At 38.3% G+C, this 27,504-nt stretch overlaps 1 protein-coding gene and 1 long non-coding RNA gene across 4 annotated transcripts in view; both read right to left on the bottom strand.

The window, feature by feature from the left end:
* Nucleotides 1-27,007, bottom strand: part of EPC2 (enhancer of polycomb homolog 2) — a 118,918-nt gene extending 91,911 nt beyond the window's left edge. For 2 of the 3 annotated variants that reach the window (XM_015068378.3, XM_015068379.3), the window contains exon 1: nucleotides 26,552-27,007. In XM_015068378.3, the coding sequence (XP_014923864.1) occupies nucleotides 26,552-26,704 (153 nt within the window). In that variant the 5' untranslated portion in view covers nucleotides 26,705-27,007. The remainder of the gene's footprint in view (nucleotides 1-26,551) is intronic. The other variant, XM_015068377.3, reaches the window with a different exon arrangement.
* Nucleotides 491-12,041, bottom strand: LOC128314029 (uncharacterized). The gene is made up of 2 exons (XR_008295338.1): nucleotides 8,150-12,041; nucleotides 491-7,901 (listed from the first exon to the last, which is right to left on the bottom strand). It is a non-coding gene; the product is annotated as an uncharacterized LOC128314029 (long non-coding RNA).
* Nucleotides 27,008-27,504: the final 497 nt, after the last annotated feature.

Below are 27,504 nucleotides of genomic sequence, written 5' to 3'. Positions count from 1 at the left end.
GTAGAGCCCTACTGTCAGCGTAGAGTTTGACACGAGGCTCAATCTCATGAACCATGAGATCATGACCTGAGCTGAAATCGAGAGTGGGAGGCTTAACCAACTGAGTCGCCCAGGGGTCCCAACAATCTCTGTCTTAATAGTGGTGTTAACATCATTTACATTTAACATGATTTTTTAATTAGGATTTTACACTTTTAGCAGCCCCGTGTGTGGTTCAGTCAGTTGAGTGACCGACTCTTGATTTCAGCTCAGGTCATGATCTCATGGTTCTGAGATCAAGTCCTGAGTCAGGATGCTCCGCACTAGGCACACCGGGCATGGAGCCTGTTTGGGATTCTCTCTCTCCCTCTGCCCCTCCCCCATTCGTGCGTGCACACATTCACTTTCTTAAAAAAAGAGACTGTCGGACTAGGTAAAAACAAGACCCTATTATAAGCTGCCTATAAAAAATGCACTTTGAATATAAAGATTTAAGTAAGTTAGAGGTAAAAAAAAAAAAAAACAAACGAAAAAGATAAACCATGCTAACGCTTAGTCATAGAGATTTAATATGACCATATTAGCATCCAACAAAGATTTCAGAACAAACTACCAAGGATTAAGAGGTTTATTTCATTGGGGAACCTGGCTGGCTCAGTTAGAAGAGCATGCGGACATTGATCTCGGGGTTGTGAGTTTGAGTCCCACATTGGGTGCAGAAATTACAAAAAAAAAAAAAAAAAAAACCCTAAAAAAAGGAAATTTATATTTTTAATATTTATTTTTATTTTTGAGAGAGTGCACACACAAGTATAGGAGGGGCAGAGACAGAGGAGACACAGAATCCAAAGCAGGCCCCAGGCTCTGAGCTGTCAGCACAGAGCCCAATGTGGGGCTAGAACTCACGAACTGTGAGATCAGGACCTGAACCAAAGTCAGACATTTAACCGACTGAGCCACCCAGGCACCTCAAGAAGTTTATTTCATTATGCTTAAAGAGATCCATCAGTCAAAAGGACATAACAACCCTACTCATTTATGCACCTAATAACAAAGCTTCAAGATACATTAAACAAAACCAAGTATAAATTCAAGGGTAAAAAGGCAAATTCACAATTACAGAGGTTTTAATACCATATTTTCAATAACACATAAAACAAGTAGACAGAAAATCAGCAAAGATATAGTAGTAGACTTTAACACTACTAGCTAACTTGATCTAACTTAAAAAAAATTTTTTTTTTAATGTTTATTTTATTTTTGAAAGGGACAGAATGCGAGTGGGGGAGAGGCAAAGAGAGAGGGAGACACAGAATCCAAAGCAGGCTCCAGACTCTAAGCTGTCAGCACAGAGCCTGATGCGGAACTGAAACCCACAAACTGTTAGATCAAGACCTGAGCCAAAATCGGATGCTTAACTGACTGAGCCACCCAGGCACCCCTAACTTGATCTGACTTTTACACAATGCTCCATCCAAAGGCAGCATACACCTTCTTTTCATGTCCACAGGGACCATTTACCAAGACAGAACATACTCTGAAAAGCATATTACATATTTCAAAAAGTTTGTAAGAATTCAAACCATATGTCCTCAGATCACCATGCAATCAAGTTAGAAATTCATAACAGAAAAATCTCTGTGAAACCATTAAATATTTGGAAACTAAATAACACGTTTCTAAATAACCCCAGGGTCAGAGGTATCAAAAGGAAAATTACAAAGTATCTTAAGGTGAATGAAAATTTAAACAAAAAGTTGCAAAATATTGCTAAAATAGAAAATTTATTGCACTCAATACTTACATTAAAAAGGTCTTAAATCAATAACATTAGCTTCCACCCTAAGAAACTAGAAAAAAGAGCATATTAGACCCAAGTAAGCAGAAGAAAGGAAATGATCAAGATTAAAGTGGAAATCAATAAAACAAAACAAAATCAACAGAGAAAAACCAATGAACCCAAAAGCTGATTCTTTAACAAAATCAATAAAATTGATAAGCTTCTAGCCAGACTGATGAGGGGAAAAGTGGGAAGACACAAATTACCAATATCAGGAACATAAGAGGAAACATCACCCTAGAGTGTATTATGAACTTCATACCAGTAAACTTGTCAATAAATGAAAAGGACAATTTCCTTAAAAGAAACAAACTTTTGCCAAAGTTCACTCAGGAAGAAACAGATAATTTGAATGACCCTCTATTACAGAAACTGAGCTATAGTTAAAAATCCTTCATACAAGAAAATTCCAGGGACAGATGGCTTCACTGACAAATTCTACAAAATATTTGAGGAGGAAACAGCAACTCTACACAAATTTTTCCATCATACAGAAGTGGAAAGAATACTTATCAACTCATTCTATGAAGCCAGTATTACGATACCAAAACCAGAAAAAGACATTTCAGGAGAAGACAACTACAGATGAATATCCCTTCAGATACAATCATCCCAAACAAAAATTTAGCAAACAGAATCCAACATGTTAAAAGGAGAATACATGACCAAATATGGTTTATCCCAGGAATGCAACATTGATTTCAAAACCAGTGTAATTCACTATATTAATTTTTTTAAGCCATGATCATTTCTATACACAGAAAAAGCATTTACAAAATCCAACATCCTTTCTAAAAATTCACAGAAAACTAAAAATATATAAGAGAATTTCTTCAATCTGATAAAGGAGATCTACTAAAAACAAAACCCACAACATCGTACTTCAGTGAAATACTGAATGCTTCTCCCATAAAATTAGGAAGACAGGGATATCTACTCTCAATATGCTACCTATCCATTCCTCTAATATTCTAAATACTGCTTTTGTAAGTAAAGTTATATGTATTTCATTAATTTTGCCTCCCAAAGAAATATATTAGCTTTAGCTAAAAAATCAATAAACAGTCACATTACTAAGGTTTCTGTTTTTTTCTATAAAAGTGGATTTAAAGACATTTATCAACTAAACAGGTAAGTGCCCATTTGCAATAAATTCTTTTTAGAATTTAATAACAGGGTAAAGATTTTTCTCTTCTGAAAAACAGCTGTGTTAAATTTTAAATGAATAAGAACTGAATCACCCTCAGTTTCTCTATCTTAACTGCCTGTGGGGATTTGAAGAAGAAAAGAAGGTAAGAGGACTTTAATGGCTGGAGTAACTGATACCTTAAGCAGAAATGTAAAAGTGAAAGTAATCTTATTGTATAGACATATTTTATCACACATGTTATAATTCTAGAACCTGACTTACAAATCCAGTTTTGGATAACAAGTCAATCAGAAGTTATATAACAGCAACTAGTTCCACTTGATAAAGTAACTAATGATTAATCTTTGTTATCTAATTGTTGGGTTTTTGAAACCTTGTTTTAAATTGAGAATTTCCTGATGCTGATTAAGACCCTGACCTTCAACATCAACACTAATTTAGGAAGGTGATAATAACATCAATGGCTGGCTTGCTCTTAAATATCCACAAACAACAACAGAAATGAGCAGTAGTAGAGAAAATTCAAAACTAAGCAAAAATAAATCACTGACACAGGGTTTTAAAAAGCATTATTTGATACTGAGCAAATTCATCTATTGATTAACAAAGTTATTTCCGGTATAATTTTGCATTTCTTGAATACTAAGAGTAGAGAGACAGCTCTTACAGAAAATTTCAAGATACCTATATGTGAAAACAACCAAGAATTCGATCACTGGTTATGCAAAGGAAAAATAAGAACATTTAAAAAAAAAAAAAAGCTAGCAAATTGGATTCATTCACCCTAGAAATTACACAGAAAGAAAATAAGTATCTCTCACCCACAAAAAAACTGTGCCAGACTGTAGAGCTCTATACTTGGAAAAATGCTTGGAAAGCAATTCTTCCGGAAACCACCAAATCTGAAATGGGCAATAGACAAAAACACTCTACTGCCACTATGAAGGAAGCAATCACATAGGGGAGGTGGGGGAGGCAGAATACTCTGCATTCATCAATATTATGTTAGATTTTAAAAAACCATCCTCCATCTCCTGGACCCATTTGAGAATTTCATAGAAATGTATCAAAACCCTCAGATGTTACAGGAAAAAAAAAAAAAAAAAAAAGGTTGAGAACTACTGCTCTAAACCCAAGCTTCTCAAATTCTAATGTGCATATGAACCACCTAGTGATCTTTTTAAAATGCACATTTTTGATTCAACAGGTGTAGAATGAGACTTCAAATTCAAGCAATTTTAACAAAACTCCCAAGTAATGCCATATCCACAGACCAAACTGAACAGCAAGGTTCTAAACTATGCATCTCACAAAAGGTATCTTTATGGTATAACCACTCTGGAAAACAGTTTAACAGCTTTTCAAAAAAATTAAACAGTTTTAATATACCCACTATATAATCAAGCCGTTTAATCTCCAGGTATTTACCCAAAACAAATGAAAACAGATGTACACAAATGTTCACAGCAGCTTTATTTGCTCAACTGGTGAGTGGATAAACTGTGGTATATCCATAAAAGAGACTACTCTCAGCAATAAAAAGGAATGAATTATTGATACATGGTATAATATGTATGAATCTCAAACAATCATGCTGAGTGAAAGAAACCAGACCAAGAAAGAATATATGCTTAATGACTCTATTTATATAAAAATCTAGAAAATGCAAACCACTAATCCACAGTGACAGCAGATTAGTGTTTGCCCGAAAAAAGGAGAGAGGACTTATAAAGGAGCATGAGGAAACAACTTTTAGAGATGGTAAATATGTTCATTATCTTAACTGTGGTAATAACGGTTTTACAGGTGTATATAAATGTCAACAAACTGTACATGTTAAGTATGTGCTGTTCATTCATCAATATACCTCAACAAATCTATTTTAGAAAGACATCTTTCAAATAGAAAATTTGCTATACATAAATAATTAAATTCTAACTTTTGAAAACCCATGTAATACTGTGATAACAAGAAATACACATTCGATGTGAGTCCCAATTCCTGGCACAGAACTCCTAAAACTCTTGGAATTTCCTAAGTGATAAGTGTGACTTGATATTCCTAACAAATCCCTTTCAAGCATATATAGTTTATGTTATGAGGTGACTTTTGGAAAGCATCTAAAGCATGGTGGCTGGTTGTCAAGAGAACCAATCATGTGATTAGAGAATTGGAACTTTCAGTCCCAAACCTAATCTCTGGGGAGAGGAGATGGCCTACAGATTGTAGATCAATCACCAATAGTTAATCAATTATGCCTATGCAATGAAGCCTCCATAAAAAACCCCAAAAGGACTAGGTTCAGAGAGTTCACAGGCTGATAGATACATGGAGGTGGCTGGAAGAGTGGCAAATTCCAAGAGGGTATGGACACCCCGTGCCCCTTTCCCCATATGTTGCCCTATAAATTGCCTTCTCCCTGACTGTTCCCAAGTTTTATCCTTTTATTAATAAACCAGTCATCTACCACGTAAAACGTTTCTCTGAGTTCTGTGAGCCACTTTAGCAAATTAATTGAACCTAAGGAGGGGGTGGTTGGATACGTCGATCTAGAACCAGTCAGTCAGATGCACAGGCGACTACCTGAACTCGTGATTGGCATCTGAAAGTGGAAGAGGGGAACAGTCTTGTAGAACTGAGCTGAGCCCTTAACCTTTAGGATCTAATGCTATCTCCAGTGTCAGAATTGAGTTGAATTGTAGGACACTGCGCTGATGTCAGAGAATTGCTTGGTGTGTGTGTGCGGGGGGGGGGGGGGGGGGGGGGGGGGAGGGGGAGAGGGGATCCCCCACACTGGAATAGATGTCAGAACTGAATATATACACCTTTACACATATGCTAAGATTAAGAACTTTCCCCCTTGCAGTGGGGTAGGCAGTAGTGGTGAAAGGTGACTCAGAGGGACAGCCATTTATGATCTTTCTTAACTCCAAGTAACCACTGAAAACGTGTACTGTAGAGTAGATAAGAAAGCCAGTGGTGATCCAATAATAGACTACAATTTAAAAAAGAAATCTTAGTCTGTTTCAGTAAAACCTGGAATTTTGCTAACTATGTAACTATATAAACAGGATTTTGCAAAATACAAAATTATAGTTAGACACCTTTTGAGAAGTCAGTCTCACTCCCACCAATGTCCACTCTCTCAACTACCATGGTCTCCCCAGGAGTGGGTTGCTATCCACCAAGGTAGTCAATCATCTCACCTTACCCCAAACACAGTCAACTGAATCAGGCTAGATACCTTACCTGAATTAGGTCAATCATATTATATCTCCTGGGAAGTTAGAAATGAGAGTGAATCACTAATCTCAGCCAGAGATTTCTGCTTAAATAGATATAAATTTAGAAGCTATCGAGTGGCCACCTTGGGCCAACAAGACGCCAAATCTCTGTAAATCCTGTTACAGAGAAGAGTAAGACTAAAAATATTTTTAAAAAGAATAATACCTCATCACCAAATGGTGTTCATTCCACAAATGCTGGGGATGGTTCAATATTATAATTCATCAATAATGAACAGATCTGAAGGGAAAATCTCCACAAATTCCAAAAAGGCATTTGAAAATATTCAAGACTCATTTATGGTAGAAACACTGAAGGTTTTACATATTATTTTTATGAAATTACATACATATGTATAATATTCTACTGTAAGTACCTATATTTTTTTTTAACGTTTATTTATGTTTGAGAGGCAGGGGGTGGGGGAGGACAGAGAGAGAGGGAGACACAGAATCTGAAGCAGGCTCCAGGCTCTGAGCTGTCAGCAAAGAGCCTGACGCGGGGCTTGAACTCACAAACTGTGAGATCACGACCTGAGCCAAAATTCGACCTTTAACCAACTGAGCCACCCAGGTGCCCGAGTAAATACCTATTTTGTTTTCTACGTCTATAAATCAGTCTAGAATAATCTATATCTTATTTAATGGAGAAACACTACCAGCAGTCACACTGAAGTAAGAAACAAAGATGCCCATTATCCTTACTACTATTCAATATGGAATGGAAATAATTTTCCAACAGAAATTTTAAATAATGAAAGGTAATGAGAAGCACACTAGTTAGAAAAGCAGAAATAAACTATCTCCGTAAGTAAGTTACATGATATTTATAGCTCAATAACTCAAGAGAACCCATGCAAAAGTAAGTACAATCAGGTAACTTAAAGTCACAAGATATAAAATTAATATATAAAAATCAATAGTTTTTAAAAATACAAATAATAACAAGTTATAAAGTATAATAGAAAACAAGGTAACATTTACAATAGCAACCAAGTAAATACAATTCCGAGAAATAAGTTTAACCAAAAACAAAAGCAAACAGAAAAAGAATGCTCCTGAAAATAAATATAACTAGACTCTAACAAATGAAGAGACAAATCATGTTCTTGGATAAAAAGTCAACATCACAAAGATGTCAATTATCTATAAGCTAATTTACAAATGTATGGTAAGTGCCAGTAAAACACCAACATTTTCTTTCTGAAGTCAGACAAAATTATAAAGGTCATATGGAAAAATAAACGAGCAACAATAGTAAGGAAAACTCTGAAAAGGAAAGCAGTAAGAATGTTAGAACTAGCCTCACCATGTATTTTTTAAATGATAAAAATATAAAAATAAAACAATGAAATGATTGATATTACAACAGTATATCTTCAAAAAAAGTGTTTTAAAAAGTCTTCTGCCCAATGAAACAAAATAGAAAATTTAAAAATAAATCCAAATGGCTAAGAAATTTCAAAGATGATGAAAGTGGCATCTCAAACCAGGAAGAAAAGATTTTTTTTAAATGGTGTTTGGACAACTGGACATGCATTTAGATGGAAAAAAAAAAATGGACCTACAGAGCCATGCGTACTAGAACAAATCAGACAGGTTCTAGAAGAAATCTTGAGGTAAATTTTGAGAGAGGTGGCAAAACGACCTTAATTTTATTTTATTTTATTTTTTAATTTTTTTTTCAACGTTTATTTATTTTTGGGACAGAGAGAGACAGAGCATGAACGGGGGAGGGGCAGAGAGAGAGGGAGACACAGAATCGGAAACAGGCTCCAGGCTCCGAGCTGTCAGCCCAGAGCCTGACGCGGGGCTCGAACTCACGGACCGCGAGATCGTGACCTGGCTGAAGTCGGACGCTTAACCGACTGCGCCACCCAGGCGCCCCAAAACGACCTTAATTTTAATTAAAAAACCAGAAGCATTCTTTCATTAAGAAATGAAAATTTTGGCTACATAACAACCAATATCCATCAAGAGGACACTGATTAAATGTACAATGGAACACCACCTACTTATAGTATTTAACAAATCAGAATCAATGCCTATCCCACAGGAATTTTTTTTAACAACTGTATTTATGCCTTAATCCCTTGTTTTGGGGAATCCCTGTTCCTTCCTCCCCAAACTCCCTTTACACCAATGATCAAAATGCAAACTGCCATTCTCTTATACCATCCACTTCTCAGGCTACAGTAACTAGGGTTAATCCAATAATTGACAAGATGACTCAGGCTGGGCCACAGAGTTCTCAATCTGAAAGGAAGAGATTAAAAAGCAAATCTCTCTCTCTTAACACACACACACACACACACACACACACACACACACACACACCCTATACTTATATACCTATAAATACAGAGGGGAAAAAAGCAAGGAAGGAAGTACATCCACAAAGGTCAAAAACGTGGATATCTCAGAATGGTAGGATTGCAAGGGATCTGTATTTTCTTCTTTATACTTATGGGTATATTCTGAATGTTTTACATATAAGCATATATGTATGATGCTGCTACAAAGGAGAGGTGGGTATTTTCAAAAACAGATAAAACAAGCTGGATGTTTTGGGGGTTTGCTTTTCCAATTTACAGAGACATTAGCTACTTCAAACATGCTCAGGTGGCTGAGCACGTTTCCAGTGATCATGTGTACTGCATTACCACTCTATAGAATGAGTATCTTCCTGTGCTGTATCATGCCCTAAAAATAAAAACCATATTAGGCAAATTTTAATTACACCACTGTTTCTAAACACAAATTCACTACAATACAGGCAAACAATTATCTAAATTTTACTTTTGTAAAGTACGATTCAAAGAATCTTCTTTACATTCAGTACATTTACTTTCTTCAGTAACGTGCTTCCACGTAAAAATTCTGCATTTCATAATAACAAACTCAGTCTAAAGCTTTTTAAATTTTTTAATGTTTATTTTTGAGAGAGAGAGAGAGAGAGAGAGAGAGAGAGAGAGCGAGCAGGGGAGGGGCAGAGAGAGAGGGGGAGACACAGAAACCGAAGCAGGCTCCAGGCTCTGAGCTGTCAGCACAGAGCAGGAGAGATGTGGGGCTTGAACTCATGAACCATGAGATCATCACCTGAGCGGAAGTCAGCCGCTTAACTGACTGAGCCACCTAGGTGCCCCAGTCTAAAGCTTTTTAAATACCTCCTTAGAATTCTCAGAAAATTTAGAACTTTGTGATTCATATACAATAAGGATTAACAATGAAAAAAGCAATCTATACTATCTACTAAACTGTAATTCTTAACCTCCTCTAGGTCATTTTCTTCATTAATAACCTGATGATGAGAGGAGTAATCAGGAGACCTACATAAAACTGTGGTTAAAAAAAAAGAAATCAGTAAGGGGTGCCTGGGTGGCTCAGTCGAACATCCGACTCTTGATTTCAGCTCAGGTCATGATCCTGGAGTCATGGGATTGAGCCCTGCATAGGAAGCCTGCTTGGGATTCTCACTCTCCCTCTCTGCCCCTCTCCCCCACTTTTGTCTAAAATAAAATAATTTTTAAAAATCAGTAAGTTCACAGACCCCATTAAGTCTATCTAGGTACCAGAAATTTCAATTAAGAATCCCTGATATAAAATTAAGACTTAATTGAAATCCCTTAATCCACAAAGCATCCCAATTGTCTTTACTCTGTCACAAATCTGCTGAAAATACATAGCTAGAAATCACATTTCCAGTGCTTTGGCCTTATAACTCGCTTAGTCTCTGTTCTGCCACCTCTGCCACCACCACCATCACTGCTAGCCATGTGCTGCCCTCCACAACCCATCCATCAACAATGATCTTTTACAAATACAAACCTGATGATGCACCCTCCAAAACCACAGCTCCCCATTATCAAGATTAAACCTTATATACTCTAAATGAAGGAAACACACAAACATGCATATATATATACATATATATATATGTATATATATATAGCTTAATATCACTTAACTACTTAACACTGCATAACTAGTAAGTTATATGTAACATGTGTTGCTGTATCAGAAGTGTTTTTCAAACTATGGGTTGAATCTCTAGTCAATCATAAAATCAGTAACTAGATCATTTAACAAAACAGAAATAGCTATTTCTATTGGCTATATGTATAGCCAATCCTCAATACTCACAAATTCTGTGTTTGCAAATTCACCTCACACAAATGTGTGGTCCCCAAAATCAATATGTGCAGTACTTTCACAGTCATTCAAAGAACGTGCAAAGCGGCTTTCAAATCATCCCAATCATATGTTCCCAGCTGAGGTCAAAGGAGGTGACACTCTTCTTTCAGCTCTTATACTATAAATAAGTGTATTTCTAACATTCTATTTAGTGCCACTTTTTTGCATTTTTATAGTTTTTTGATGATTTCATTGTTTATGGACTCCCCAAATGCAGTAGTGAAGTGCTATAATGTTCTTAAGCACAAGACAGCTGTGATGTAACTTACAGAGAAACTGTGTTAGACAAGTTTCATTCAGGCATGACTTACAGTGCTGCTGGCTGTGAGTTCAATGCCAAGAATCCATAGTATATGTTAAATAAAGTATCTTCAAAACACAAACATGCATAAAACAAGAATTTGTATTGATTTGTTTGATGAAAATGTTGTGACCAGAGAGGTTCCTGTGAACCAGCCCTGTATTTCCTTTAGAAGCAATGGTTCAGTATTCATTAATCCATTGTTTGTGGCAACTTGACAGAACATAACTACTGCATAAACAAACACCCAACAGTATATTTGTGTGTGTAGTGTGTGTGCATGTCAAGACACACTTTATTTCAGTTTTATTGCAGCTACACACACACACACACAGTGAGTCAATCAAAAGAGTTCAAAAGCCAATGAATAAGAGAAATACTCCTTACTGGAATGGTAAAATGGCAAGGCAGACATGCAGGGGACATGGGCATACATAACTAACCGTTTTTTCGACCTAGAATCAGAATCACCCATAAACTGTGATTTGGCTGGGAAGTCTAAGGTAAACACATGTACTTTACAAAAGCACCCCAGATTGTTCTGCTATGTGGTCAAGATAGAACTGCTATTCTTCCTCCTACAGTGGTAGTTTTCAGAGTGGGGTCACTGGACAGGCAGCATCAGGAACCTGTTAAAAAGTACGAATTCCTAGGTCCCATTCCAGATCCACTAAAAACTACAATGTCAGAATGAAGCTCAGCAATCAGTGTTTTAACAAGCCCTCCAAGTGATTCTGATGCATGACAAAGTTTGAGAATCACTGACCTAAACTTTCTTTATTTCTTTTGGAGGTATTTTGAAAGCCCTGATGAATGTAAGATGGCTGAGCTGGTATTTCAGATAAAGTTGAAGGGGAACTACTGCTGTCTGAAGCACCTATAATGTACAGAAAATCTTCTAAGTACTTTCTCCATGGAAAGTGTCCTCTGTGTTTTAAAGCAAAATAAATAAAATCTCCACATTACTTGTACAATAAATAAGGCAGCACTAGTTCTTCAGATCATTCTTCATATCACAAAGTTTCTCTTCTCACACCTCTTTACACAGGAACTGCTCTTAAAACCAAAACAAAAACAAAAACAACAGGAAATGCTCTTAACACAAGTTTGCCTGTCCTAAAAGGTGACTCTACACTAGACCACAAAAATTCTTTCAACCCTCTAACAACTCTCCAGGACATCACACACTTTCCAATATGAAAAGCAATGACATGTACCAGGAAAAAAAACATAAACAAAAAACTCATGACATCGTGGCATACGAGATAACTTCAAAACTCATTTGTAAAAAATAATTCAGTAGTATTTTTTTTAAGTTTATTATTTGAGAGACAGAGAGAATCCCAGAGAGACAGCAGAGAATCTCTGCTGACAGTACAGAGCCCAGTGCAGGGCTCAACCCCACCAACAGTGAGATCATGACCTGAGCTGAAACCAAGAGTTGGATGTTTACCCGACTGAGCCACCCAGACACCCCAATTTGGTATCTTCTACTAGCTATTACATGAACTCAGACATACTCTTGTTCAAATCACGTCCTTGTGACACAAATTTCCACAATATAATTTTTACTTTTTACATAACACATTAAACCTTATATGCAGTCATCCATGTACAACTCTTTTCTTTGGGACTACAAACTGCTTGAAGACAGGTACCACCTCTATTCCTTTCTGTAACCTAAAGTACATAACAGGCGTTGCTCGTTCGTTCCATCAGCAACTATTTAGTAAGCAGCTACCATACATCATTCACTGCACCAGATGACGGATACAAAGGTAATACAGACACAGTCCATGCATTCATGGAGCTACTTAATGAATGAACACAAACAACTGCAATGAAAAGTTTGAAAGAGTGCAGTCTGTGTAAAAGATCCAGCTTACCAATATGATAACCCGAAATAAGATGACTTTCTTCAAAAGGGGAGCCTATTATTGCTCTTCTGACCTAAACTGCTACTTAAGGCCATAAATAATTGGTAAAAAAAAATTCACCGACAAGACATTTAATAGTTAATCGGACTTTAAAATACTTATTTTATATAAAGAAAAATAAACAAAAGTCCTATGCACAATGCAAGGCTTACAGACAGCCAAACTGCAACATGGGAATAAAAGATTAAGGTTTTATGTCTAAACTCCAAACAATCCAATTAGAAAGCTACAATTTGCCAATTCTCAATTCCTCAGAGATTTTTAAATTTAAAATCAAAATTACCTGACTTAATGAATGACTCTAGATTAAGAAACTAACTCTAAGGTCACATATTACTTACAAAATGAATACAAGAAATAAGCATTTGTTTAGCAGTTTTCTAGGATACACATGCATGATGCCAACAACAGCTGCCTCTGTAGAGTGTCTGGGATGTGGGGAGGAAGGACATTTACTTTTCATATATATCATTTTGTGGTATAAATTTTTATCTTTACATCACGTGGGTATATTATTTTCCAACTTAAAAAACGTAGAAAATATCTTAAACACAAAAATAACATATTCTGTTTACAGTAACATCTCCTTTATAGTAATAAGAAATAAAATCTTTAGCCTAACTATATATTTGGGACAAGGATGACATGGCAATAAGGTTGCCATTTGGGCCAAAGAAATTCTTCTGAGGGATTTTAAACCTCAGGTCAAAGACCTTCAAAACTTCCAAAGAAAGAATTGAGGGGCCATAAACTTGGGTGAGAAAACAATCATTTCTCTTATTCCACTAACTTCTATCAAATTTAACATTTCCTTCAATTACTAATGTAGGCAAAAGGCAAAATAACAGTACTAGTAATACTCAGGACTAGAATACAACAGAAATCACAGATCGTTTCATTGTCCTATTACAGTGGTTGCACTTGTCCAAATATTGTTTATACTTATCACTACTTAAAAAGATAATTAGGGGTTAATATTTATCACTACTTAAATATTGTTTATACTTATCACTACTTAAAAAGATAATTAGGGGTGCCTGGGTGGCTCAGTCAGTTAAGCGTCTGACTTCAGACCAGGTCAAGATCTCATGGTTCAGGAGTTCGAGCCCCGCGTCCAGCTCTTTGCTGACAGCTTGGAGCCTGGAGCCTGCTTCGAATTCTGTGTCTCCCTCTCTCTCTCTGCCCCTCCCGCACTCATGCTCAGTCGCTCAGTCTCTCTCTCTCTCTCTCCCTCCCTCTCTCAAACATTAAAACTAAGATAATTAGATTCAACTCTAAATCTTGTCATTAATGTATTACTAAAGCATGTAAATTACAAACATATTATTTTGATAACTTTCAATATAATTGGCTTATGTGATTCTATTTTATGCATTTAAAACCATACTGATTCAGGCTCTCTACCCATTTTTTACTTGATTCTTTTTGGTATTGAGTTGTATACGCTCTTCATATATTTTGGGTACTAGCCCCTTATCAGATACATCATTTGCAAATACCTTCTCCCATTCAGTAGGTAGTCTTGTCATTTTGTTGATGGTCTCCTGAGCTATACAAAAGCTTTTTATTTTAGTGTAGTCCCAATAGTTTATTTTTGCTTTTGTTTCCCTTGCCTCAGGAGACCTATCTAGGAAAATGTTTCTATGGCCCATGTCAAAGAAATTACTGCCTATGTTTTCTTCTGGGAGTTACACGGTTTCAGGTCTCACATGTAGGTCCTTAATCCACTCTTGAGTTTGTTTTTGTGTACAGTGTAAGAAAGTGTTCCAGTTTCATTCTTTGGCACGTAGCTATCCAGTTTTCCCACTGTATATTCTTGCTTCCTTTGTCATAGATTAACTGACCATATAAGCACAGGTTTATTTCTAGGGTCTCTATTCTATTCCATTGATTTCTGTGTGTATTTTTTGAGCCAGTGCAATACCATTTTGATTACTACAGCTTTCTAGTATATCTTGAAGCCTGGGATTGTGATGCCTCTACCCTTGTTCATCTTTCTCAAGACTGCTTTGGCTATTCAAAGTCTTTTGTGGTTCCATACAAATGTTCATATTATTTGTTCTATTTCTGTGAAAAATGCTATTGGTATTTTGATAGAAATTGCATTAAGTCTGTACAATGCTTTGTAGAACCAACAATATTGGTTCTCCCGATACATGAGCATGGAGTATCCATCCATTTGTTTGTGTCCTCCTCAATTTCCTTCATCACTGTTTTATAGTTTCCAGAGTACAGGTCTTTCACCTACATGGTTAAATTTACTCCCAGGTATTACATTCTTTTTGCTGCAATAGACATTTTTCCAAAGAAGACCTACAAATGGCCAACCAACACATGAAAAGCTGCTCAACATCACTATTCATCAGGGAAATGCCAATCAAAACACAATGAGACAAAATCAAAACAAATGAGATCACAATCAAAACCACCTTACACCTGTCAGAATGGCTATGATCAAAAAAGACAAGGAAAAACAAATGCTGGAGAGAATGTGGGAGAAAAAAAGGAACGATATGCTCTGTTAGTGGGAATGCAAACTGGGGCAGCCACTGTTGGAAACGGTATGGAGATTCCTCAAAAAATTAAAAGTAGAATTACCATATGATTCAGTAATTCCCCTACTGGGACAAAGAACTGGAACAAAGAAAACAAAACCACTACTAAAAAGATACATGCACCTCTATGTTTACTATAGCATTATTTATAAGCCACAGTCAAGCTATAGAAGCAACCTGAGTGTCCATCAATAGATGAAAGAATAAACAAAATGTGGGGTGTGTGTATATGTGCGTGCGCGCGCGCGCACACACACACACACACACACACACAATGGAATATTAGTTGGCCATAAAAAAGAATAAGATCTTGCCATTTTTGCAACACCATGGATAGATTTAGACAGTAAAATGTTAAGTGAAGTAAGTCAGACAAAGACAAATACTATGATTTCACTCATATGTGGAATTTAAGAAACAAAACAAATGAACAAAGAAAAAAAAAGAGACGAACCAAAAAAACAAACTCTTAAATACAGAGGACAAACTGGGGGTTGCAGCAGGGGATGGGAAAAGCAGGAATTTTATCAAGCTGTCAAAGTCCCAAGTCACAAAAGGTTAAGAAGCCTTGGACAATGGTTCTTAAATCAGATCCCACAGCCCTCATTTGGAAATCGAGAAAAAAACATTTCAGGGTTATCGCAATTAGCAGGCAGGATATCAATAAACTTCATGGTATGCCTGTGACAGTCCCATACACCCAAAAAACTGAATGCCAAAACCATGCCAGTTGAGAAATATCTCAAGGATCAAATGGCAAGATTACCTCTTTGGTACCATGCTTTCCAAAGTTCCAAACTTAAGTGTTCATCCCAGAGTTCACTGGTATATTAGAATGTCTCTTGTCATTTGATTCTCTAATGTATACCACCCACTGAACAGATTTTCATCACTAAAATTAATTTTCCCCATGACCAACTAACAATCAAAAAAATAAAGAAGCGGGGGTGCTGGGTGGCTTTGTTGGTTAAGTGTCCAGCTTTGGCTCAGGTCATGATCACAGTCCGGGAGTTGGAGCCCCACATCAGGCTCTGTGCTGACAACTCAAAGTCTGGATGGAGCCTGCTTCAGATTCTATGTCTCCCTCTCTCTCTGACCCTTCCCGCCCCTTTCTCTCTCTCTTTCTCAAAAATGAATAAACATTTTAAAAAAATTTTAAAAAGGAAGAAGAAAAAGAAAGAAAAAAGGAAATCACTTTTAAAAACAAATACAGTATCAATTATTCAGGAGTCAAATATTACTCTGAGGATTAGCTGAAAATTTAGTTTCTTTGCTAATTTTTAAAGTCTTTAATTTTTTAAATCATTTTGATTGTTAAAATGCTCTGCCAGGAAGAGATGGAAGGAGGAAAATATACGTATCAATCTGCTGATGTTTGACAACTATAAAAATATATTTAATTGGCTGGAGAAAAAAATGTGAAACTATTCCACAGAATAATGTATGGAGATACTCTGTATATTTTACTCTTCCATATTCCTTCACATTTATTAGCCTATATAACTGAAGACTGTTATTAATAATAAAAAGAAAAAGCAGTTGCCTGTATAAGGCACTGACTTAAGTCCACAAAAAGATAATCTTTAAGATTACCTTTCAAGATACTTCTCATTAAACAGATGAAGCAAAGTGGCTTAATGAGATGAAGTAATTTATCTTGCCCAAAGAGAAAGTGACAGAGGCCAGGCCTGGAACCTAAGGCACAATTCTGAAGTACCAATTTCATCAAATTAACAGTACAAATAAGGGCTGCTTGTCAACTCCCCAACCAACAACCTCCTAGCCTTTGCCCACATTCCTCCCAAAAAAGGGAAGTGAGAAAGCTGGAAGTAAAGATATGAGTTAGAGAACTAGCAGAGAGGCTGACTCTTTCACTCTGCATTCTTCTGACTGCACGGTGATATTAGCTGGCAAGAAAAAAGAAACCTAAAAACAAATGTAAGGAAATGGTGCTAAGAAGAATCTGGAAGTGGCTGTCATCTTCCTCCACTATTGATCCCACAAAAAAACCGTGGTGGATGCCAGACTAGGCAAACCCAAAGTTCTATTTCATGCAAGTGTAAACAAGTCAAAATATCAGCAAGGATCAGTTTTAAGATAAAAATCAAATAATCATGATGGACCTACTGCTATCTACATTGGTCTCATTCATGGCTTATTCCTACCAGCTGTCACCTACACATCCATTACTGGTTTTTCTACCTCAACTGTACTTGAAATGAAGATGCAGAGCTGTACGTTTAATAATACAATCAAATCCAATCCCAGTGGCCAGTATTATGGTCAATGCCTGTATCACAAACTTTCTACCACGTAAGAACCTGCATAGGTAATCCAGCCTCTGCTGAGTAAAACAAAGACTTTACACCTTCCTTAAGGCATGTGGTCTAAATGGGAAAACAAGTATCTATCACTCTCTCATGCATATATCCATATCCATACATACACATACATCCCTCAAGTGAGAAGCGGGAGATACTAAAAAATTTATTTTAAAACTCAAATTGTCTGGGCTAAAAGTATACCAAAATTCAGGATATTTACAGTAAGAGACAGTAAAAGAAAATTCCATGAAAAGGGAACTGATCATATCCAAAACATACAGAAGGTACTTCTCTTTTGATCTCTAGGAAAAATCAGTATTAAATAGTGGATAAATATAACTGAACCTCACAAAAAAAGGACTCTAAACCAAATTAACAGGATTACAATAATTAACTCTTTAAATAAAGCTTAACTACTAGTATCTTCCTAATATTTAGTCTTTCGTTTGTTAGTTCTTTTCATCTAATTAACATTCTGGACAATATACCTAGTAGATAGGTATGTGGATTCACAGAAGCAAGTAATTTTTAGACCCAAAGGTACTTTAACGGTCACTCAATCCAATTCTACTTCACAAATGAGGAAACTAAGGGCCAGGAAAGTTAAATAACTTCTTTGAGGTCACACAAAATGCATCCCTTACTATTTGGAAAATTAGTATGAAGGGTATGCTTTCTTTAAAAAGATTCTGGAGACTTCTTTTATAGTCCTTAATTTAAATTTCATTTAAAAAAGGCAATACACATCCTACCATTATATTGTGAAATATGTAAAATATCGTTATCCCATTAAAACACCTTACAAACTTAAGGTCTATAAAAATACCCTAAGTATCCAAATTCACCTTGGATCAAACTATGGATTAAAACAATTTAATTAACAATTTAACTTCATAACTTTTGGTCATAATGTTATATACACACCAGCAGTAAATGTCTAAAGGGCAGCTCCTGACTAAAGCCTCATTCTCAGGAAAGTAGCCCTTAACAGCACTCATGTACTAACCTCCCCTGTCAGACTTATAGGTACACAGACACCTGATTCAAGCCAAACCAATAATGACCAGGATCTGCGATTCTGAAACAAAAGAAACATAACAATGATGATAACAGCTAATATTTATTGACTGCTTACTGAATGCCACAAACTGTCCCAAGCACACAATTCATGCTCTCAACAACCCATGAGATTTTATAGATGAACTCAAAACCATTCAGTCTGGCTCAAAGAAGAAGATATGCACTTCACCACAACACTATACTACTACCTCTCAAATGACTGGGAATTGTTAGAGTTTAGTGATATTAATGTCACTTGCTGCTAAAAAGCCCATAGCTGCCCTGGTTCCTGGCATTCTCAAGCCTTGACCATTCAAGCCTTCTTTGGGGTCTTCAAGGCAACACCTAGGAATCTTAAAGAAACCAGATTTGGTTTCTGTTACTTGAAATCAACCTAATGATCCTACCTGTTAAACATTTTTAGGCCTCGTTTTTAGAGACCTGATACTGATGAAATCTAAACTTACCCCACAGATAAATCATTCCTTAAAAGTTTGTGTTAAAGAAATGTGTTTACCAAAAAAAAATAAAATAAAAAAATTAAAAAAAAAAAAAGAAAGAAATGTGTTTACAAAAGGCATTCACCTTAAAGCTTCTTTCACATCATTCCCCGAGGCAAAAATTTTTAATGACTCTTCCATGGTAGTATAGAACAATGAAAATGTAATAAACTTAGGTATCATCTAGTTCTCAACCCACTCATTTTACAGATGGAAGCAGTACAGTGGTAAAGGTCAGAGCTCTAGACTCAATCACTCACAGGATTTGAGTTCAAATACTGGCTTTACTATGTTCTAGTCCAAGTAGGAGTGAACTTCGGCAAGATACTTAATCTCCAAAGCCTGCTTCGTCTTCTAGAAAAAGACATAATAGCACCTACTATACATCCTATCGTTATAATGAGTCGTAAACCACCTACTGAGTTTAACAAAGTGCCTGGCATGTACTCAACACACTCACTAACGCACAATAAATGGTAGCTGTGATGGTAGTGATGAATGACCTGAGACTCAGAGAAGGTAGGCTACTTTCCCAGATCATTTGGCCACTAAAGAACAGAAACAAAACTAGAAAGAGACTTCACACTTGCAAGTCAGTGCTCTTTTTTCTACACCATTCTACAAACCCCTGGGCTAACATTTGAAACTATCTATCATCTGGTATAATTGTACCCCTTTTGCAGCCTTATCTCCACCTCAACTTCTATTCATTAATTCACCAAATATTTAGTAAGTGCCTTCTTTGTTACAAACAGTTTCTAGTGTTGAAGATATAGCACAGAACAAAGTAAGGAGAAGAAGTAAAAGCCATCTGTAAGTCCAAAAAAACCAAAGAGAAAGAGCTAAGAGAATGGTGTGCTCAGAAATGATGCAGTACTACCCTCCTGAAATCTCTATCAGCAGGGGATGATGGATTGAAAAGGGCAGATAAAATACATGCAAAATGGAAGAAACTTCCTTTACTCTACTTAACATCCACAGAAATTGCTGTAAACATTCCTGGATTCCGGGTGCCCGGGTGGCTCATTCGGTTAAGCGTCCAACTTCCACTCAAGTCATGAACTTGTGGTTCACGAGTTCAAGCCCACGTCAGGCTCTGTGCTGACAGCTCGGAGCCTGAAGCCTGCCTCACATTCTGTGTCTCCCTCCCTCTCTGCCCCTCCCCAGTTCGCACTCTGTTTCTCTCCCCCTCAAAAATAAATAAAAACATTTAAAAAAAATTTTTAATAAAAAAAATAAACATTCCTGGATTCAAGTATTCGCTTCAACACACACCATACAATCAAACCTGAAAGCCCAACTTGTTAAATCTCTCTCCAGTCCCTCTATACATTCTAGTAACAGTTTTCTCTAATTCTTAACTATACTACAATTTAACTATTTCTAATGCTCTTTGTCAGGTCAACTTAACCTGGTAGTTTCTGCTAACTTTCCAGATATGTTTTTGACCTCAATGACTCATTTACATTTCCCGAAGTCAAGTTCTGTATCATATTCTTCTTTTAATTTTAATCCTAGCAACACTCCAGCACACAGCCTTACAAATACTCTTATCCATGGTTACCCCTTCAAAAGTTTCCTGATGTCATATTTAGATAACACCGGGCACTCAGATGATAACTGGCTAGTATATGCTTTTGTTCAAAGAATAAATGCTCAGTGTTTTTACAATATCAATTTACGAAATTTTATTTTATACCCTCTCTAGAACTCCTCTATAATGAAACATAAAATGTATTAGTGCCAAAAAAAACTCTGAAATGTAAGAAACACTGAATATATTCCTACTCTCACTGTTGCTTAAAATATTAAGAGGATATCAAAATTAGGCAACTAAAGCATAAAAGGAGAAATGGCAATTCAAATCAGTCATGATCTTTTTCTTTAAAAATAAGCAGAATTAGGGGCGCCTGGGTGGCTCAGTCGGTTAAGCGTCCGACTTCGGCTCAGGTCATGATCTCACAGTCCGTGAGTTCGAGCCCCGCGTCGGGCTCTGTGCTGGCAGCTCGGAGCCTGGAGCCTGTTTTGGATTCTGTGTCTCCCTCTCTCTCTTCCCCTCCCCTGTTCATGCTCTGTCTCTCTCTGTCTCAAAAATAAATAAACATTAAAAAAAAAAAATTTTTTTTTAAATAAGCAGAATTGGACACCTGGGTGGTTCAGTCAGTTAAGCATCTGACTTCAGCTCAGGTCATGATCTCGCAGTTCAAGAGTTCGAGCCCCGCGTCAGGCTCTGTGCTGACAGCTCAGAGCCTGGAGCTGTCTTCAGATTCTGTGTCTCCCTCTTTCTGCCCTTCCCCTGCTCATACTTGGTCTCTCTCTCAAAAATAAATAAAACATTTTTAAAAATTGAAAATAAGCAGAATCACATGCTTCATAGAAATTTTGGTTCACTCTAATACAAAAAGGTATCTTATACAAATCTATATACACCTATGAGAAGGGTAATTAACACAAAATAAAAATATTGCAGCCATACCTATGTGTTCAAAATTGTGTATTTAAAGGGGCCTCTGACTCAAGAGGGAAAAAATATATACATTTAGTATTTAGGTACATGTTGTATCAAAGTAAGAAACCAAAAAGAATTCCATGAATAATTTCCCAAAATCTGCTAATGAATTACACACACACGCATGCACGCACACACAGTGTTTCATAAAAACATAGATCTTAGTATAGAAAGAAAAAAAAAAAAGAGGCTCATTCAACACTTAACCAACATTTAGCAAACATATATTATGTTCCAGGCACAGTTTCAGATACTTGGAATACATTAATGAACAAAATATGCAAAGATCCTTGTCCTTACATAGATTATATTCTATTAAAATAAAATCTAAACAATAAAAAATAATAGTTTCCCACAAATTTCTTACATGCTTATGGTAATGTAAACATTCAGATAAACATAATGGTACCACTACAGAGAAGCAAAGTAAATAAACTTCTAAGAAAAAAGGAAAAAGAAACAGAAAATCTGAAAAGCCAAAAGCAAAAATCATACACAATTAAGTGATGAAAAACTACAGTTAGCAATTTACTTACTTGTTTTAATAATTTATTGTTTTTAATGTTTATTTACTTGAGACACACACACACACACACACACACACACACACACCCCGGGGATGGGCAGAGAGAGAGAGAGACACGTACAGAATCCGAAGCAGGCTCCAGGCTCTGAGCTGTCAGCACAGAGCCCGATGCGGGGCTCAAATTCTTGAACTGCGAGATCATGACCTGAGCTGAAGTTGGACACTCAACCGACTGAGTCACCCAGGCGCCCCTAGTTAGTAATTTAATATTCCAATCAAATCAATGTCATTTTTCAAAGTTCCCCAATTACAAAAAGTAAAACAATGTTTACAAAACCTGTAATGAACTTAACAGTTCAGAAGCTAATTTGGGATTCTGTAAGAAGTCAACATGAATCACAGTGGTTATAAGAATGGGTTTTGTGATATTAAAACCAAGGGCATGAATTATAGCCCTGCCAGTTACTAACAGTGAGACCCACAGTTTTTTCATCCATAAAACAGAAACAATACTACTACATAGGCTGTTGTTACAAAGATTCAATGAAAACCAAAAACAGGAAGCAATTCAAATATCCAGATGGATGGATGAATATATTACAACAATTCACTAGAATACTGTTCAGTAATAAAAAGGAATGGACTGATACATGTAACAAGGATGAATCGTTAATGCATCATGCTGAGCAAAAGAAGCCTGACACGAAAGAGTATGTGAAATCCATTTAAATGTAATTCTAGAAAAAACAATACTAAAATCTATAGGGAAAGAAAACAAATGAGTAATTGCTTAGAACTACTGGTGTAGATGGAATGACTTGCAAAGGAGCACAAGGGAATTTTTTGGGTGTTTGAGATGTTGCTTTATCTTGATTGTGGTGGCATTTCCTTGTGTGTACATGTTTGTCAAAACTCATAAACTCTATGCTTTAAATGAGCACATTTTATTGCATATAAATAACTCAAAAAAGTTAATTTTAAAAAGGATTAAATGAACTAATCGTATGTAAAGTTATTAACATAGTATCTGGGACACAAGTAGTAGTCGAAAAATGGTTAAGTACTGTATTATCAAAAAACATCAACTATCTCTATACAACACTCAAGGGGTGTTGTGATGATCACCTGATCATTCTGGTTTAGATTCTAAATAAACACAAGTTAACAGTATTTGACCTAAATCAAGTGTCATGTAGAGCACTATAGAGACCAAGTTTAGGAGGATGCCTACTGGCAGACCTTAGGCAAAAGACAAGGAAAATGAGGAAAGGGAACAAAAGAAGATGCCTACATGCCCAAAAGAAAAGAAAGAGCTAAGAGAATGATGAGAGTGCTACCAATGTCAAAGAATGCCTAGACTATCTCATCTAAGTATTATCAAAATATAACTCAAAACTGAGTCAATGACTATATAAACAAAGTCTAATAATAATCCAATAGACACAGTTTTTAATTTTACCGGGGCGGGGTGGGGGCGGAGTGAGAATGGAGGTTAAGATTCATGAAGGTGGTTCAACTGAAGTCAAAAGATTCTGTCAACCAAGCAGGAAAGGAGTCATATTGTGGATAGTTAGAAGTGCAAAGCAACAATTATAAATCCACAAGCCAAGGTTGTTATTTTTTTTTTTACAAGTCTATATAATTTAAAAAATACTTACAAAAGTAACTAGAACATGTTGGTAATGGAAGTTGAATTGAAATACAACTCAGGGGCACCTGGGTGGCTCAGTCAGTTAAGGGTCTGACTCCTGATTTCAGCTCAGGTCATGATCTCATGGTTGTGAGTATAAGCCTGCTTGAGATTCTGTCTCCCTCTCTCTCTGCCTCCCCTGCTTGCGTGAATGCCCTCTCTCTCTCAAAATAAACATACATTAAGAAAAAAAAAGAAATACAACTCAAATGAAACACAAAACATTTATGAAATTTATGTTTTACTGCTGCTTAGAACTGCTTTTCAAGGCAGAACAGTTTTTTAATTTTATTTCGAGAGGGAGTGCACATGAGCGAGAAAAGGGCAGAGAGAGAGGGAGAGAGAGAGGGAGACAGAGAAACTGTCAGAGCAGAGCCCGACTTAGGGCTTGATCCCACAAACCATGAGATCATGACCTGAGCCGAAATCAAGCTGAAGCTTAACTGACTGAGCCACCCAGGTGCCGAAGGCAGAACATTTTTTTAAAGTGAACAAATAATTCTGCTTAGTAACAGAAGTCCTGTAAACAGGACCAGAAGAACTGAATCGACTGTCACTCATATAAGCACAAGTCTTCTTACACGTTAATTTAAAAAAGAGGAAAGAAAAAACGAACACCCCAACTGTACATTCTGGGAAGCAAAAGATAGTTATAAATCTTAACTGTCAGGGTTTGTTCAGTTTTGTTTTGATTTTAAGTACCACCACTTGTAACATCAAAGAGGCAGAAAGGACCAAAGAGTCAGAAGTCCTGGGTTTCAACTCTAGTTCCATCATAAATTGGATTTCTTCTTCCCTGGAAGTGGGCAACTGAAGCAGGCTACTGAAAATAATCCACTATAATCTGATTTCCAATCTCCAGATTGAAAATCACAACTGTTACTGAAAAAGTTAACAGTGAAAGGGTTTAATTGTTTGTTTTTAATACATCATTAAAAAAATAACTAAACTGCAAGTTTTCTTCCTAAATTCAGGTAAAATACCAAGACACATGTGGCAAACTAAGGACCAAAAGCTGTGAGTATATTGCTGCTCAGTTCACAAAAAGTAACTTATCTTTCGGGTTAATTGTTCATTCTAGAACAAGCTTCTTGATTTTAGTTCTTCTCAAACCCAAATAACTGGATCCAAGTAATTACATCACTACTGATACTTGAAGATTCATAAGCTACTTCTCCTCTTGGGTCAAATCCCATACAATAATATTAACAAAAATTTAACTCTGTGGAATACAAAGTTGTGTTTTTTAAAGTCCAATTCAATTCTTGTACATACTATAACTTTATTTTAATTATCGTTCCCATGGAAAATTGAGCTGCTAGAAATAAACTTCATTTTTAAAACAAAAAGAATATTCTCATATGACTTAGATCTAAATCTACAGCAAATGTTGGGTTTTCATCTTATTTTTTGAAAAGCTGAATACTTAATGTTCATCCCGATACCGTTGCCATATTCATTTTCTCCTGAAAGTGTAAGACTTCCAAGTAATCAAAGACCAAAGAAAAATGTGATTAAATCACAGCAGAAAGTAGTAATAACAGGGTAATATAATGAGGTCAGAACTGGAGCAGCCAATCAAAGGCATAAAAGCATTTCCTGCAATATTAATAGTCAAAAGAGAAAACCAATCACAGAAACCTCGAGCCTTCTTCTGACAGTCACAGAAGCAAGAGAACCAATCCACGCACACCCAGGGTTGACAATAAGGCGGGACCGCAGGTTCATTGAAGAAATCCTTGAGGGTGCAGTTACTATGAACTTCGCACGCAAGTTAACACCACTCCAGTCATAAACACAGTCAAGCCAGACAAAATTCAACAGTATGCCAAATTCCATCAGGGAGAAAAGCAGAATCTTTGCAGAAACCGTTGTGTTATCAAAAATGCAACCATCAATTTGGATGCATTAAATCCTCAACTTCCAAAAGACCACCCTCTATGATGACAATTCCCGGGGACGCGGCGCGGGGACAGGGCAGCGCCAGCGGCTCGTAGGTGAACATCCCTGTTTGCTTTCTAACGCTGTGTGCCGAACCGGTGCCGTCCCGGCTAGGTGGGCAGCGCCGTCCCTCTCGCCGCCGCGGAGCTAGCCGGTCAACGGCTCTCTACCGCTACACCCCGCTGGGTAGTCGCGGCTCCCGCCCTCCCCCGCCGCAGTGCTGCACCGCCTCATCCCGCTGCACCACCGCCGGCCGGGGAGCCGGGATTACCTTGCTAGGAGGAAGGTGTTTGTTATGAACGCGCTTTACTTTCCACAAGTAATTTCAACGAGAACCCAATGCAAAACTAAATTTGAAAGTGGGAAGAGAAAACCTTTCCTAGCCAAAAGATCCCTCGCCCATTAATTAACCCCGTGCCGGAGGAAGGTTCGGAGTGGAAGGTAAACAGAGGCCGTACGCCAAGTGCGGCCAGAACATCCCCTGCGCCATTCCCGGCCGCCGCTTACGGCAAGGCCCCCTTACGGCAGCGTAAGCGGCGCTGCGAGCTAATCACAACACTGGGACGCAACAACATGGCGGCCGCGGGCGGGCGCTGCGCCGGCCGAGAGGGTTTACGCTACTCCGCCGGCGTAGGGTCCCATGCGTTGGAGCGGCAGCGGCGCCCTCCAGCGAGCGTAAAGCGCTCTGTGAATGGCGAGGCCCGACTGACAAAGGGGAGGGGGGAGGAGGGAAGGGGGGGTAATAAACACTCGAGTCCCTACCGATTCCTCCTCCTTCTCCATCCCGGTGGGCATCTGGGGCACGGCCCGGTTGATGGAGACGCAGTCGTTGAGATCAGGCATGTCCTTGCCGCGGTAGATAGGCAGCGGTTTGGCGGCGTCCAGCGCCCGCGCTCGGAAGGAGAGTTTACTCATTGTCTCCCCGCCTTACAGGAACAGCCCGGGCGGCGGCGGCGGGGCGGGCGGGGAGGGGGGGAGGACTCCCGCCGCCTCCTCCACCTCCTTCCTCAGTGCAGCGCGGCCGGCCCGCTCCTCCTCCTCCTCCTCACTGCCCCCGGCCACAGCATGGGCGCCCACCCCGCCCGAAAACAGACCCCCGCCGCCCGCGGCCGCTTCCACACACTAGATCCGCCGCTCGCCCGCCCGATCCGCTCCCTGCGCCATGGCCAACATGGCGGACATTACCACAGCGGCGGCGAGCGATCCCGGCAGCCCGCGCGAGAGCGCGCCCCCGCCGCGGGGACGCGCCTCGCCCTCTCCCTCCCTCCCTCCTTCCTCTCCCTTCCCCTCCCTCGCCTGCCCACCCACTCTCTCCGCGGCGCTGCCGGCCCGCGGGAGCGTGCTCAGCCTCGGGCCGCTCAGGGGAGAGGGGGCGGCGGTGGCCCTCGGCTCGTTGGTCCGCGTCTCGCCGTGTGGCAGGTGCCAGGTGCGCAACTTAACCCGCGCCCCCGAGCGTGCACCTTTGCCTCCGCGGCCCCGACACCCCGCTCGCAGAGTGCCCCGAGGGAAAGCGCCGGGCAAAGCTCGGCCGCGCGGAGCAGCGCGTGTCTGCAGAAGTCCGTGAGCGGGAAAGGAAGATGTCAACCAGTGCACAACAGCCACCAGCGAGCCTGTACTTAGCGCTGTCTCCACCGCGCCCCGAACGCCAGCTAATTCGCACATCCCCGTGAGGTGCGAAAGGTCCCCTCCGTCTGCCCACTCAGAGCGGCGCAGGT

This window comes from Acinonyx jubatus, chromosome C1 (assembly GCF_027475565.1).
Source record: "Acinonyx jubatus isolate Ajub_Pintada_27869175 chromosome C1, VMU_Ajub_asm_v1.0, whole genome shotgun sequence".
In the NCBI taxonomy this organism is placed as follows: domain Eukaryota; kingdom Metazoa; phylum Chordata; class Mammalia; order Carnivora; family Felidae; genus Acinonyx; species Acinonyx jubatus.
Note: the sequence above shows the minus strand (reverse complement) of the source record. Positions and strands in the feature narration are given on the sequence as shown.